Genomic DNA, 13,735 nt, shown 5'->3' on the forward strand with positions numbered 1-13,735 from the left:
TCCCCCGTGCGTCTTCATCCACCTTACTACCTACTTTCCTATGCCTTCGAGTTTTTACTATCAACGACTCAACTACGGAGTACTCCGCACCGAGTCGTTCTCCCAATAACTGACGAGTGATCGTCAAGACAACACAACTTCTTTCGTGTCATCCTTGCAGGAAAGTCTGCCAGACTGTGGCTAACTAATGCTTTGTCTCTGCTCCATACTCCGGATTTCAATGTTCATTCCTCTCTATCTCCTCGTGACTCGTCCAGTGGATCCGCCTTTCTCCCACGCGGGCGCCCAGCACTGGCTGTGCTCGCTCCCTCGCCCGTGGATCCGGACCGCCGCTATTATCTAACTACCCACGTTGCTCGCTCCAAATCGACCTGAAGACGGAGTAATGGCGCTGATCCAGATCCACCGCTGCTGTCGCTCATCGCCAACCACCCCGGCGGAGGCGTTATCGACGTCAGCCGGACAGTGGACCACGGCTCCAGGAAGCGCGAAAAGCGGTTGTCTACTCATAAGCTGCCCTGGTCCGCACAAAGAATGGCGCTGCATTCTGGAAGCCTGAATGAATATTCCCTGGATGAATTTTTTTTCTTCGTCCCTGGGTTGCATGAACTCTTTTCTCATTCCTGTTCTCTGAACTATATATAGCCTTTCTTGAGCTGTGTGCAGCACATATTGAAAGGAATAACTCAACCTATGACCGGACTCTCCACCTGTCAAGCTTATCTCCATCCTCCCGCGTGACCTGATAAATTTTGCTGAACTGGCCCACACCACACCATGCCAGGTTGCAATCCCCATTGATTGACTTGGCCTGAGTCTGCAAAGGATGACATGACAGCTCGGAAGTCGCTGCGCAACTTCTTTCTTACCCCATCATCGTGGCGTCCAGGCTAAGTTAAGTTGGCGCCTCTGACCTGATTAATCCACTTGTCACACCGACTCAGTTTATCTTCCACGTTGCCGAGTCTGGAACTAGTTGTCAAGCTTTCATCTTGAGGGTGTGATGATTGGACGCCCATCCGCTGTCTAGCTGGGAAGAAGTATACCTCGGAAGTGCCCCTTTTCATGTCCGGATAACATATTGTTCATCCTGACTCCACGCAGGAAGAGACTGCTCTTGCTCCTGCGGTGATGAAAGGTATCTCAGTTCAACCTACCCTGCTCGCGACGCCTTTCTTGGGAGAGAGAGCATCCTGTGGTTAATTCATCACCGGCCTCGGTGTCGCGTCATGTGCGAATCGTGGACAGGGCCAACGCGGCCATTCTGGGGAGAACAATCGCAATCAACAAATCGGAATAACATGCCAGAAAAGTTTCTTCATTGGTCGGACCCCTGGCAAAAGGCGGAGTCAGATTTCCCCTTTGCGGTCGAAACACAAGCGATGGGCGAGACACCAGATATTATCGCCTTAGATTCGTCATTAGGCCAAGACTCCCAAACACATCAGTCAGATACCGTGAACGAGTGTCTGGCGCCCTCACCTTCCTCAGACGAAACCGCCAGCTCGGAAAATGGGACCTCGGCAGGGGGTTTCAGTCCGGTTCATTTGGCGGGAGAATCGCCAATGGAATCTGTTTGGCCAATGTCGCCGGATGGTGGCAAGGAGCTAGGGTCGTCGAAGTGTACTCTCAGCTCGGTTGAGAGTACTCCGTCCCAGCCGAGACCTGCGCCAAGTATCCCACGTGCAGTGGCCAAAAGATTGCTACGACTCCTCCCCAGGTCGACTCATCTCTCTCTCCGCTTGACGTGCAAGGCGTGGCGTCGAGCGGTCGATCAGGTGGCGCCGCTGACTCCCCCAGCGGCCAATGTCACCCCGCCCGAAATTCTGTTTCAGATCTTCTCCATGCTGAGTCCTCGAGACTTCGACAATGCTCGGCGGACATGCTCCCAGTGGTTGCGTGCCAGCTTGCATAAAGAGCTGCTGGAGTCCATGTTAAAGAGAGCCGGCTGGTGGGATGCCTGGCAGCGGGACTGCCAGTTAGCTCGTCCGGCTACCGGGGATGAGGAGAGTCTTGTGTGGCGACTGAGCAAGCGTTTCTCGACCGAATGCCTTTTGTCTGGTCGCAAGAACAATGTTGAACGAAGCGGGTTTCTAGCTACGGGAGTCGTGGATTTTTCCAAATTGGCGCGTGAATCGCTGCCAAAAGAGTCGCCTGGATATGCCCACAGCGTATTGAACGGACCGTCCCATACTCCGAGGATTACGGCAGCCTTGAGAGACCCGGCTTTCTCGCGGTCGCTGAAATTCAGTGTCAGCAGTTGTGGCCATTACGTGCTGGTCGCGACGGGTTGCATGATCTATGTCTACCACCTTCGGAACAGAAGACGAGGCGATTCCCAGCCTCATCGTTTATTGAACAAGGCGCCGGAGGAGATAGTTAGTGATGATGATCTCGATATCGTGCCCATATCCAGTATCGGGTGTCCTTATGAGGTTCTCTCGGCTACCATTGACACCAGTACGCCGCGATTTGTCATCGCAGCATTGCTCCGAGGCCGTGTCGGCATGATATGCGACATCAAAGGGGCCCCTGTCTATTCACCTGCGGATCCACCCTCTCACCTGATGAAGAAGAGCGTGGGACAGCCGGACGTGGAAGACGACAAGACGCTCAACGAGTTACGTGAAGCGATCGCTTCAAGTGCCACTCTCGCCGAGGCCGGTCCTCGGGGTGCTGGCAGACCTGCCCTGTCGTCTCGCTCCGTATCGTCGCGACGGAAAATGAATCGACTGACCGGGACTCCTCGAAAGTATTACCACGACCTGTGTTCGGCGGAAGACCCGCCGCGAAGCGTGTCGATCTGTCCGGGCCGTCGATGTGTCGCCTTCGGGTGCGGTTCAGGGATTGAGCTGCACTGGGTCGACGAGAAGACCAAAGAAGACTCGAGAAAGCTCTTCCCGATGTCACAGCCGGCCGAGGTCCTCCATTTCCTGCCCCAACGCTCCGAGATTGACGAAGCGACCAAGTTGCGACTGATCTCGTCGCTGGCAGGCCCGGGCGCATCTGCATGCCAGTGCTATCGATCCGCGAATGGAGAAGACGCAGCGCCTTGCCAGTTCCATCTGTCGACCGGGGTCAACTCCTTCACGCATTGGACGCCACGGAAGAACGGCCGGTTGAGCCTGGTGAAGGCGACACACTGCCACCACTACCGCGCGATGCCGATCAACGATGGCATGCACATCCTTTTCATCGAGCCCTTCACGGGGCTCCTCTGTATCGGATCGGATGCTCCCATCGGCGGTCCCACCAGCTTAACTCGGGCACTCGTTTGCGTCCCGCCATTCGGAAGCAACCTCGCCGATGGCTGGAAAGAGGAGCGCGTGCCGACGGTGTTTGCCGCGGGATCGGACCTGAGCTGGGGTCTCCGGATCGTGGCCGCCTACCAGGACCGAATCGTCCTGTATTCGGTGCCGCTGGACGTCTTCAACGTCATCCGCAGGGAGCATGAGCTACAGGGGGACGGGGTGATGGGCGACAGCGATCTGGCGCGCGACTGGTTCTTGGAGATGGAGCGCGACATTCAGACGCGTCGTCGAGGCAGTCTGGCGCAGAACCAAAATGGAGACTGGGAGTTCCTGCTCCGCTTCAGCTACCGCCCGACGGCAATGATGTGGCCGCTGAAGATCTACGGCAAGGAGATCGGGAAGATGGAGCGAGTGGTCGCCTTCTCGATCCAGACGTCGCATGGCGGCGTGCGCGTGTGGGCGTTTGGCGCCTCGGGGGAAGCGCGCATCTTCGATATCGACACGTGCACGTCGCGCGCTCGTCCGGCGGTCGACATCCCCGTCAAGTCGCTCACCATCGGATCGGACGGCAGCATTGCGTCCGCGATGCTGGTCGACCGCGTCGAGTCGGGTCTTCTCTCGCCGCTGCCGGTCAGGGCCACACGCAAGCGGAAGCAGCTCAGCCAGCCGGCCTCGTTTGACCGGAAGATGTTTGCTTTGTCGAGTAGCAGCGGTAGCAGCGGTAGCAGCGGTGGCAGCGAAAATGGAGCGTCAGCATCTTCTCCTGATGGAAGTGCCACCAGCAGCAATAAAAAGCGCCGTCCTTCCTTCGCGGCATGTATCGTGGATCTCAAAATCCCCGAACTCGGGGCCCGTGAGGGCCGGTGGATGGAGACTGGTAACACAGACGCAGGATTCGAGTTCCACGACATCGCGTCTTATGACCCGCATGACCTGCGGACAGCGTTGTGGGCGACGTCGACACCGGGTCTGCGGCATCCATCTCTGTCTGATCGGGAGTTATCGATCGGTCAGTGGCAGTGATTCCATTCAAGCTTTACATCATTTACATTGCGTTATATCACGTTATATGACGTTATATATGAGATCTGTTGACATCTATCTGCTTTATATTCCCTGATGTCATTTTCTTGCATTTATGTCCAGCCGGTTGGGTTTGTTGGGTTAGGGTTACAGGGAGGAAGCATTTCTATGATTGATGATAATGACCCTCATGATGGAAGATCAAAAGTCTATATTTACACATCTGTTTATATTCCTATGGGATTATTGGTTGATTGACAGCGAAGACAGCGCATGCATGCCATGCCATGCCATGCCATGCCATGTCTTGTCACATCACATGGATCGACATAGCGATCCCGGATGGTTGGATGGTTGGTTTGTTCCCTTCAATAAAAGGTATATATATATGTACAGTATATAGTTTGAATGAATGAAATGATACCTTTTTCTCTTTCTTCCCCCCTTTCCTCCCTATATGTATGCCATCATTGGGATCCTTTTCCTTTAAATCAATCCTCACGGGACTATGTGTATATCATTTTTCAAGGTAGGAGTTCTAGCCAGTGGGCAAAAAAGCGATCTAGATAGATATATCACTTTGCCCGTGAAGCCAATCAGTCGAAAAAAAAATATCAAAATGGATCAATCGATCCATCCATCGTCTTTATCGTTTCTTTCCATTGACAAAGACTTACTACTACTAGGTACAGTACTGTCCGTCCGTCCGTCCTTCTCTTTCAGAGAACCCGAACTTGAACCCAATCCTTCTCCTTTCTCCTTTCTCCTCCTCTTGATTCTTATGTCTTTACGGACTACCTACCTAGGTAGGTATGTAGGTATATGTAGAAGTAAGGTGGTTTGGTCTATCGAAAATCGAATTAATTGATCAACTGGATTCCACCAAATAAAAAAATAAAAAAAAATAAATAAAAAAGAAGAAGAAGACAAGTCCAGCACTTTGTGCTGCACTCTTTTTTTTGGACGATGGTATAATCCCCATGATCAGGTCATGCGCAACGTGCGACTGGGCTAGGAGGGGAACTTTTTTCCTTTTCCTTTTTCTTCTTCTCTCTTTCCTTCCTGAGGAAGGTAGATATAGTAATAAATGAGGATGAGGACCGAAAAATGAAGACCGAATAAATCTGAATCTGGACATAGATGTATCTGGACAGGACAGAAAAGGTAGATCTTTCTATCTATCTATCTATCTATCTATCTGGCCAGGAAATAAGAAAGAAAAGTAGAGAGAACAGAAAAGAAGAGAATAAATGACAAAAAGGGAATCCGAAAAAAAAAAGACTTTTTTACCCCCAAATCCATTAAGTAACAACAGTTGGGTAAACAATCAATCCCGTTCCTTTCCCGTTCCGTTCGGTTCGTTCATGAGTACTCAAAGTGAGTACCCTTCGTCTGTCTTGTCCGTCTCACCTCGGTGGTTGTACGGTCAATGCGTTCCGTTGACGGAGAGCTTTTGCTGGCGTTTGCGGACGGCCTGGGCCAGCTGCTCCAGCACGGCCTCGGTGTCTTCCCATCCGATGCAGGCGTCTGTGATGCTGACGCCGTATTTCAGACCGGCTTTGCCCTCTGGTGGGACCTTCTGGTTGCCTGTATGACCGTTAGTACTGCCGTGCTGTGCCGTACTCTGTAAAATTGCAGCAGACGCACCCTCGTTGATGTTGCTCTCGATCATCACCCCCATGATGCCCTCCTCGCCGGCGGCGATCTGCTCCGCCAACACGGCCGCCACCTTGGGCTGGTTCTTGTGGTTCTTCTGCGAGTTGCCGTGGCTGCAGTCGACCATGAGTCGCGGCTTCAGGCCCTTCTCGACCAGCTTGGCCTTGGCCTCGGCGATGCTCTTCGCGTCGTAGTTCGTGCCCTTCTTCCCCCCGCGCAGGATCACGAAGCAGTCCTCGTTGCCGACCGTGCCGACAATGGCCACCACACCCGGCTTCGTCACCGACAGGAAGTGGTGCGGGTGCTTGACGGCGCCAATGGCATCAACTGCAATATCCAGCGACCCGTCGGTGCCGTTCTTGAAGCCCACGGGGAAGGACAGACCGGACGCCAGCTCCCGGTGGACCTGGGACTCGGTCGTCCGGGCCCCGACCGCCCCGACCGACAGACAGTCAGCCAGGAACTGCGGGGAGATGGTGTCAAGCATCTCGCTTGCGATCGGCATGCCCTTATCCGTCAGGTCGACGAAGAGCTGGCGCGCCACGCGCAGGCCCTTGTTGATCTTGAAGCTGTTGTCGATATCCGGGTCGTTGATCAGGCCCTTCCACCCGACCGTCGTGCGCGGCTTCTCCAGGTACGAGCGCATGACAATCAGCAGCGCGTCCTGGTACTTCTCCTTCAGCTTCAGCAGGCGGTCGCAGTACTCGAGCGCCATGTCCGGGTCGTGGATCGAGCAGGGTCCGACGATGACCAGCAGGCGGTGCTTCGTGTCCGTGCCGTGCACGATAGCGACGGCCTCCTGCCGGCCCTGGAGCACCGTCTTCAGCGACTTTTCCGTCTGGGCGATCTCATGTTGGAGGAGGTTGGGCGGCGTGAGGGGGTTGTATCCGCGGACTGAAGCAGTAGTATGTCAGTACTAGTAGCACTAGAACAAAAAAAAATGCGACATGCGACATGCGACATGCGACATGACATACTCCGCGAATCTTCAGGATGGCTGAAGTTGCCCACATTGGGGTTCTCAATGAAGAACTGAATTGATTGAGTCAGTAAGAGCTAGCTGTATAGTATACAGACTGTAGTGCTGTGTATGTAGTCATTTCTTGCGACGGGATGGTTGCCAATCACAGGTTCGCTTTTAGGGTTGTAGTAGTCACAAACTCACCGACATGATGTGGAAGTGGGGGCAGCAGCAGCAACAATTACTAGATTCTTGCAGTTCGTGAGAACCAGCTCGTCGAACAGAAAATTGCAACGCAAGAAAAATCAAGAAGGAGCAAACGAGTGATTAATTGATTGTAAGGAAGTAAGAGGTAAGAGTTTAAGCAAGTCAATTAATCACTCATGACTATGATTCAGACCGAAAAACTGGAATTGAGTTCTCGGCCTGTCTGATTATATAAAAACGCGAAAAAAAAAGGAAGCGACAGGGCCTGCGATTTCGGCCACCGAGTCGAGTCATCATCCTCCCCATTCGGTGACGTCTAACAAAGGATGGTCAGATTTCGGTGAACGTTCGGCCTGAGGGGTCACCCGCCTAGGCTGTTTTGGGTAAAGCTCCGATCGCTCCAGCGCTTTAGAGGTACCACTAAACATTAGGGATTAGCAACCTTGGAAATAATGATTTTTTTTAACCATTTAAATAAAGGGCTTATTAAACAAAAATCCCCTAAATTTGATTAGTTAGATTTGGCACGAAATTCTTGCCGAAGTTCGCTCAAAAGTCTGATGATTTTAGGTTATAAAGCAGTAATAATAAGCCTCTGGATCTCAGAACTTTTTTTAAGCATAAAAATAACTAATTGTGTTTTTTACTAGTAGTACGGACTCTATGGAGTATTTTTGGTAGAAATGGGTTTTAATACCTTACCTGATTAAGTAAAAAGGAGGTCTTCCTCGGAGCAATCTCTATCGGAATCTATCCCCAGCTGTACTACTGTCCAGCATGGGACCTGGTCCAAAGTCCCGATGACTCACTCATGTGAGGTGTGATCATACAGTACAGTTTGTACGATGATACGGAAAATATATGTGGCGTGCTGCTGCCATCTTCCAGGAAAACTAAGGCATCTATTGAATTGCCCTTGCTAGAGGTGAGAAACGGTATATTGAAAATGCGAAAACAAGGAAAGATAATAAGAAAACAAGAAAATTAGATTCCATTCTTCTATTCCTAGTCTTTATAGCTTCGAATGTAATTGTTATGTGCTTTTAAAACACGTCCCCTTTCTTTTCCTCCTTGACACCCATCCATGGTATCATTATTCGCCGAGTATATGGCCTGCTGACTGCCAGCCCATTCTTCCTCTCAGCCTATAAGATTGCATTGGCTGATTCCAGCTCAGCAACCCGTTCCTGCTCTCGCAATATCCGCAACGCTCCCTCGCAGGCTTCCATAAATTCCACCCGGATAGATCGCATCTGTTGTCGATACGCCTCAAGACAGTCATCCTGCGCCTTGACGAGCCGATTCATGAGCTGGTTGCAGCCCTGGTGGTAGGTCATCATTACATCCCTGATCCCGTTCTCTTCCTGCATGAGGGAATGCGCCAGGCGCTATGAATAGGTCTGTCAGTACTACGATAACGAAAGAAGAGGAAGTGCTTGCCCTTACCTTGCTCCCGTTAGACAGCATGTCTAGTATCGTCTCGTGCGGTGGCTTATGAGGATGCTACCCATTCAAACCGGGGTTACCAGTCGTCGCTGAAGCCATCGTCCTAGTTGTTGAAATTGTATGAGATGCCTCGTTTTCTCTTGCTGGAGAATCTTTGTCTTTTTCACCATGCTGGTGTGATGCGCAAGGTATATCAATCTTCCCAGTCCCGCCGTTTTCTTTGAGCCTTTTCAGAGCTCTTGAAGGTGTGTTAAATTCAAGTCTTCTGGATGCGTTCGTTTCATTCGTGAGCTCTCTTCATTCGTGGAATTGCGACCTGGAAAACGGCATTCAGTATCAATGTTATCACTACCCTCTTTTTCAATCCGTCTGTCATCTTCGATCCCCGTGTCTGTGGTAAACATCGTTGTGGATAGTTCAGAGAGGGACTCTGAATCAGATTCACTGCCAGGGACGATGACATTATCATCAAAGATGATGGCTTGCAGAGTTTGGTTCTCCTGAGAAGATATCAAGTTCCTAACTTTCCCAGGCCGTTACATGCTTGCTATGGAGTCTGTTCTTCTTGATGGTTTTGTTTTGGTGCCACTGTTGTCAGCTCCAAAGAGGATATCGAACTGTCGCTGAGTCGGCGCTGGCATCTCCTCCTCCTTTGAAAGTTCACCTTCTGGATCTGTATTGTCGGGTTCTCCTCCCCAGTCTTGGATACGTTGCCACTATCCGATTCTGGATCGCCGCTAGACACCGAGGAACCTTGCAATTCATGCATATCATTGGTATTACCGACTGTGAAGCCATCGTCGTCTGCATAGTCTTCATGTATGTGCCGGTCTTTGGCTTGCTGCAGAGCGGAGAACTTTATCCTTGCCATTGCCCTGCTAGCAGCAACACGACGCGGACGTCCAGATGCGGTAGTCTTTTGAGATCCCTTTTTGATAGACTTGCCTTGTTTGTTGTCTGTCCTTTGATACGGGTACTTTTTTCCTTTCCCCGCATAAGGATTTCTTCCGCTGGGGGTGAGTTTTGGAATGCTCCGTGCCAGTGATTTCACTCTTGTCCAGATTTGCTGCCAATCCACCTGTGCTGGAGAATTTGCATTTTTCTTCCAAGCATGCCTGTTTGCCCAATGTCCCCCGATACAGTCGTCCATTTGTGGTGACAGGATCCTGTTGCTTCTGTGGAGTTGCCGCCGTATCGGTGAGATCTTTGGTCGAGCTTTCTTCTCCATTCCGTTGAACGCCCGGATCTGGTTCTGGAAGCTTGGGGATACTTGGAAGAGAAATACTTGCGACATTCAGAGCTGTGTGATTTGGTGGATTGCAAGCTTTACCAAGCTCGTGGACCTGCCTCTGCTCACGAGCCAGTCTAACTGCTCGAAGAACAACCATATTGTGGTACCATGCTGGAAGCTTAGGCGATCTGGGATTTTTCTCCCCGGGTGTTGTGGTTTGATTGGCGCTATGCTGGCCAGGCGTCGACGACTCTTTCGCGAAGTTCGTTGTTTTGCCGCCGGCTGACCCTCATTCCCATATCGATTGTTTTCTGTGGGGACATGCAGCTAACTTGACATCAAATACCGATTGATATGTGATAAGGATTGAAGAGTTTGCCAATTGCTAGTTGTCACATGAGCTCAAGACTCTCAGATCAAGTCTCAAGATGAACTCACCTTCTGAAGGAATAAATTCAAAACCGTATGGTTCCGTCTTGGTTCACTGCCAGAAGAGTGCATCAATGAATTGAAAGTAGTGCCATATGTCTCTGGCTAGGTAAGATAAAGGTGAGGTAGCATGAGACACACTCCAAGGCTGCCTGCCAGGATAGGTTATCTTGTCAACTTCACTGTGTTGTCAAAGTTGGCACCAAAGGGAGTTGAACTAAATGTAACAGTCAGTGTTTGGAGTTGTCTTGTAGTACTATCAGTTACCACACAAACCTGCTGAGATGATGCAATTTTAAATCTTTCAGATACAGTTGCATCAATGTTGCATCCTAGAGCTGAACAGATGGACAAAGGATAAGCAACACCACTGATCTGTCTTCTTTTTCTCAACCCGGTGTCAAAAGTGAATCCTCAATGGGATGGCATATGGGCGCAACAACAAAACGTGCAACTGGTTCGCTGAGGAGAAGATTTAAAGACCTTCGATCCAAGTCTCCAGATGGTCCACCAACTGACTCATGGGTGGAAATAGTCAAAGAGAGGAGCTCAGTTCTGATTGCCATAATCACTCAGAGATGTGATGTGAGAGATCAATTTGTCAAGTGCAGATACTTCAAATAGATTGGTACTTCAAGCGCTGTCTGTGGCAGGAATAGCAGTCCTAACGAGGTGACAAGAAGCAAAACTGGGAATTGTTGTTCAGCCGATGAATGAAGAGACAAGAAATAGTATCAGTATTTCTCCCTGTTGATCTCTTCTGACCATATCCTGGGATGCAACCTTGTATATGATCTTCTGCAGAGCTCTTGGTTACATAATTACCTAGGCGTCATAATAAACCTCCTTTAAACATGCCTGGATACTAATAATCATTACAGTTCAATCAATTAAGTTAGGTATGGAAGGAGACAGAACCATTGCTCACTCTAGAATCACATTAAGACAGCCTTACTAAGCTCAACACACATATCATTCACAAACAGTATGCTACCACCAACAGAACCTGGGGCGTGTAGCCTAGTCAATCACACTAGATCGAGACAGTGTCTCCCTACTGGACTGACTGCATGCAGGCTGCAGGCTCCAGGTTCGAATCCCATCCCCCTCTTGCCCGGAATACATAATTGCTGGGCGATCGAAGTGGGGTTGGATGTAGTTAAACCCCTATCTCTGCGAAAAACGTAGTGGGGGTTTTCGTAGCATCCCCTGCAGCTGGAGAGCTTGGAGGATGTGAGCCTTTTGCTTATTTATTTTATATCAACCTGCTACTGTACACATGAGATGTATTGCTCTCTCACTGTTACCGTTTATCTGTTTATTGCTACAACTAGACATGTAGGTGTAGAGTTGTAAGCACTGTACAATATCTTTTGCAACAATGCTTCCGATTCGTCCAAAGAATCTTTCTGCGATTTGCCAGTGGAAGTCAACTATGTGTAGTCTATAAACATGAAGTACCTGACTTGTGGATTATATATACGTGGTATATATTTCCGACAGCACGATCATAGACCCCATTTGTCAACAAGCATCTCCCTCGATCTGAAAGAGAGTGTCATCAGCAATTCCTGCCGTGATTGTCAATCGACTTTTTAATTTGATCAATTCCAGATCAACTTTCGCATAACACATTTATGTACTCCGTATACTTCTCCCCTACCAATCACATTTAGTAACCACGGACACGGAATTGACCAATCCCGAGTCCGGCTTGGCGATTGCGTCGGTGATGTCTGCCTGGTTGATCCGTATGAGATAGTTAAGGCGGAATTGAGGATCAAGATCTCTTTCTTCCTTGTCATGAAGCCCTCTGATCTATATAGAGTCGGTTATCGATCGTCGAATCAGACCTAATTGTATGTACCTCATAGCGCGTATTGCGTCATCTTACCTAACCTAATCCTAATGGGAAGCTAGTGTTTGTCGCCTGGGGCATCAACAATATGGTCATGGTGCAGACTATCACTCACCCCCCTCGAACATCCACAGAGAGACTGCAGCGATCGACTCAACCAGACTCTCTCGAGCGCGACCACGATCTTCCGCAAAAGGTCTCCTCCTGCCATTACCACAATGGAACAGCTGAGAAGAAGCCTCGACAAGAGCAAACGGTGCTGTACCTCGCATACGGCTCGAACCTATCGGTGAAAACGTTCCGCGGAAAACGTGGCATCAAGCCACTTTCTCAGGTCAATGTCTACGTACCGGAGTTGAGATTGACTTTCGATCTGCCTGGAGTACCTTATATAGAGCCATGCTTTGCGGGGACTCAGTTCCGTACTGCTGGGAAAGACGAGGAGGATAAGGAGAAGGGTGGGCTCGCAGATAACACTGCCAACTCAATTGACATTGAGAAATCCCCTCTCCTTGCAGGAGGACATGGGCAGGGACAAGGACGAGGACAGAAACGGGATTATCACAAGAATCGCTGGCACAAACCGCTGATTGGAGTCGTCTACGAGGTGACGCTGGCCGACTACGCGCATATCATCGCCACCGAAGGCGCGGGCTCCACATACAGAGACGTGGTCGTCACCTGCTACCCATTTCCTGACTCCTATAGCCCCTCAGACCCCGTGCCCGATTGCCCTGATACGCAGCCGTTCAAGGCGCATACGCTTCTCTCCCCGTTGCGAGATGAAACGGCTGGAAGAAATCCCCTCATGCGACCTGACCCGGCCTACGCCCAGCCCTCCGCCCGCTACCTCAACCTGATCAGGACCGGCGCCGCAGAGCTCGATTTCCCTACCTCCTACCGCGCATATCTCTCCTCTATCCGACCGTATCGCATCACCACTGTGCGGCAGCGCATTGGGCAGGGGATCTTCCTCGCAATTTGGGTTCCGCCCCTCTACCTACTTCTAACCTTCGCATCGCTCCTCGCGGACGATGATGGTCGTAGTCCCGCCTGGTTTGTACAGGTCCAAAATGCTCTGTTTCGGACTATGTGGACGAGTTACGATGCGTTTTTCCGGAAAGTATTTGGAGATGGGGAGAGGACGATTGGGGATGTATAATGTATGACATAAGACGATCGTGTGACCGTCTCTTTTTCTTGTTTCCTGGATCGTGTACATGGCATCAATCCACGTGGTTCTTCTACTCGACAATTGTTCAGTAGCACAGACACAGGAAACAGAAAAACATCAGAAACAGACAAATGAAAGGAAAGAAAAGAGAAGAAAACGATCAGTTAACAAAGGGAATATCTAAATAGACCTTGACGATGATGATGATGATGATGATGATGATGATGATGATGATGATGATGATGATGATGATGATGATGATGATGATGATGANGGCAGAGCTATTTTTGTCTCATGTATGTATGTATACAAAGGAGTACAGGGGGCATACGCCAATGTATACCTTGTCTGTAAATGTATCTGTAAATGTATCTGTAAAAAAGGAGAGGTTAGGTAGGTGGCCGCCTTTTTCTCTTTTTTTGTTTTGTTGCTGTTGTTGTCAAAACAGGGTTTTCAAGAAAATATCTAGCGTACAGATACAGTGATTTCTTCTGGATGA

At 50.1% G+C, this 13,735-nt stretch overlaps 6 protein-coding genes across 6 annotated transcripts; 2 read left to right on the forward strand and 4 right to left on the reverse strand.

Annotated features, from left to right (window-relative positions):
• Nucleotides 1-339: 339 nt before the first annotated feature.
• Nucleotides 340-798, reverse strand: VTN77DRAFT_8084 (uncharacterized protein; the record flags this gene model as incomplete). The annotated part of the gene is made up of 1 exon (XM_069424543.1): nucleotides 340-798. One exon carries the CDS (start codon nucleotides 796-798, stop codon nucleotides 340-342), a length of 459 nt encoding a protein of 152 aa, XP_069274818.1.
• A 503-nt stretch (nucleotides 799-1,301) lies between these two features.
• On the forward strand, nucleotides 1,302-4,274 carry VTN77DRAFT_8085 (uncharacterized protein; the record flags this gene model as incomplete). Its single annotated transcript, XM_069424544.1, has 1 exon — nucleotides 1,302-4,274. One exon carries the CDS (start codon nucleotides 1,302-1,304, stop codon nucleotides 4,272-4,274), a length of 2,973 nt encoding a protein of 990 aa, XP_069274819.1.
• A 1,426-nt stretch (nucleotides 4,275-5,700) lies between these two features.
• VTN77DRAFT_8086 (uncharacterized protein) lies at nucleotides 5,701-7,101 on the reverse strand (the record flags this gene model as incomplete). Its single annotated transcript, XM_069424545.1, has 4 exons — nucleotides 5,701-5,861; nucleotides 5,922-6,824; nucleotides 6,908-6,962; nucleotides 7,096-7,101. The coding sequence occupies 4 exons, from the start codon at nucleotides 7,099-7,101 to the stop codon at nucleotides 5,701-5,703; spliced, it is 1,125 nt and encodes a 374-aa protein (XP_069274820.1).
• A 1,142-nt stretch (nucleotides 7,102-8,243) lies between these two features.
• Nucleotides 8,244-8,565, reverse strand: VTN77DRAFT_8087 (uncharacterized protein; the record flags this gene model as incomplete). Its single annotated transcript, XM_069424546.1, has 2 exons — nucleotides 8,244-8,486; nucleotides 8,545-8,565. The coding sequence occupies 2 exons, from the start codon at nucleotides 8,563-8,565 to the stop codon at nucleotides 8,244-8,246; spliced, it is 264 nt and encodes an 87-aa protein (XP_069274821.1).
• Nucleotides 8,566-9,091: 526 nt separating this feature from the next.
• Nucleotides 9,092-9,838, reverse strand: VTN77DRAFT_8088 (uncharacterized protein; the record flags this gene model as incomplete). Its single annotated transcript, XM_069424547.1, has 1 exon — nucleotides 9,092-9,838. One exon carries the CDS (start codon nucleotides 9,836-9,838, stop codon nucleotides 9,092-9,094), a length of 747 nt encoding a protein of 248 aa, XP_069274822.1.
• A 2,312-nt stretch (nucleotides 9,839-12,150) lies between these two features.
• On the forward strand, nucleotides 12,151-13,224 carry VTN77DRAFT_8089 (uncharacterized protein; the record flags this gene model as incomplete). The annotated part of the gene is made up of 1 exon (XM_069424548.1): nucleotides 12,151-13,224. The coding sequence occupies one exon, from the start codon at nucleotides 12,151-12,153 to the stop codon at nucleotides 13,222-13,224; it is 1,074 nt and encodes a 357-aa protein (XP_069274823.1).
• Between the last annotated feature and the right edge of the window lie 511 nt (nucleotides 13,225-13,735).

Source organism: Rasamsonia byssochlamydoides (genome assembly GCF_041956645.1).
Source record: "Rasamsonia byssochlamydoides strain NRRL 3658 unplaced genomic scaffold VTN77scaffold_69, whole genome shotgun sequence".
NCBI classification, from domain to species: Eukaryota; Fungi; Ascomycota; class Eurotiomycetes; order Eurotiales; family Trichocomaceae; genus Rasamsonia; species Rasamsonia byssochlamydoides.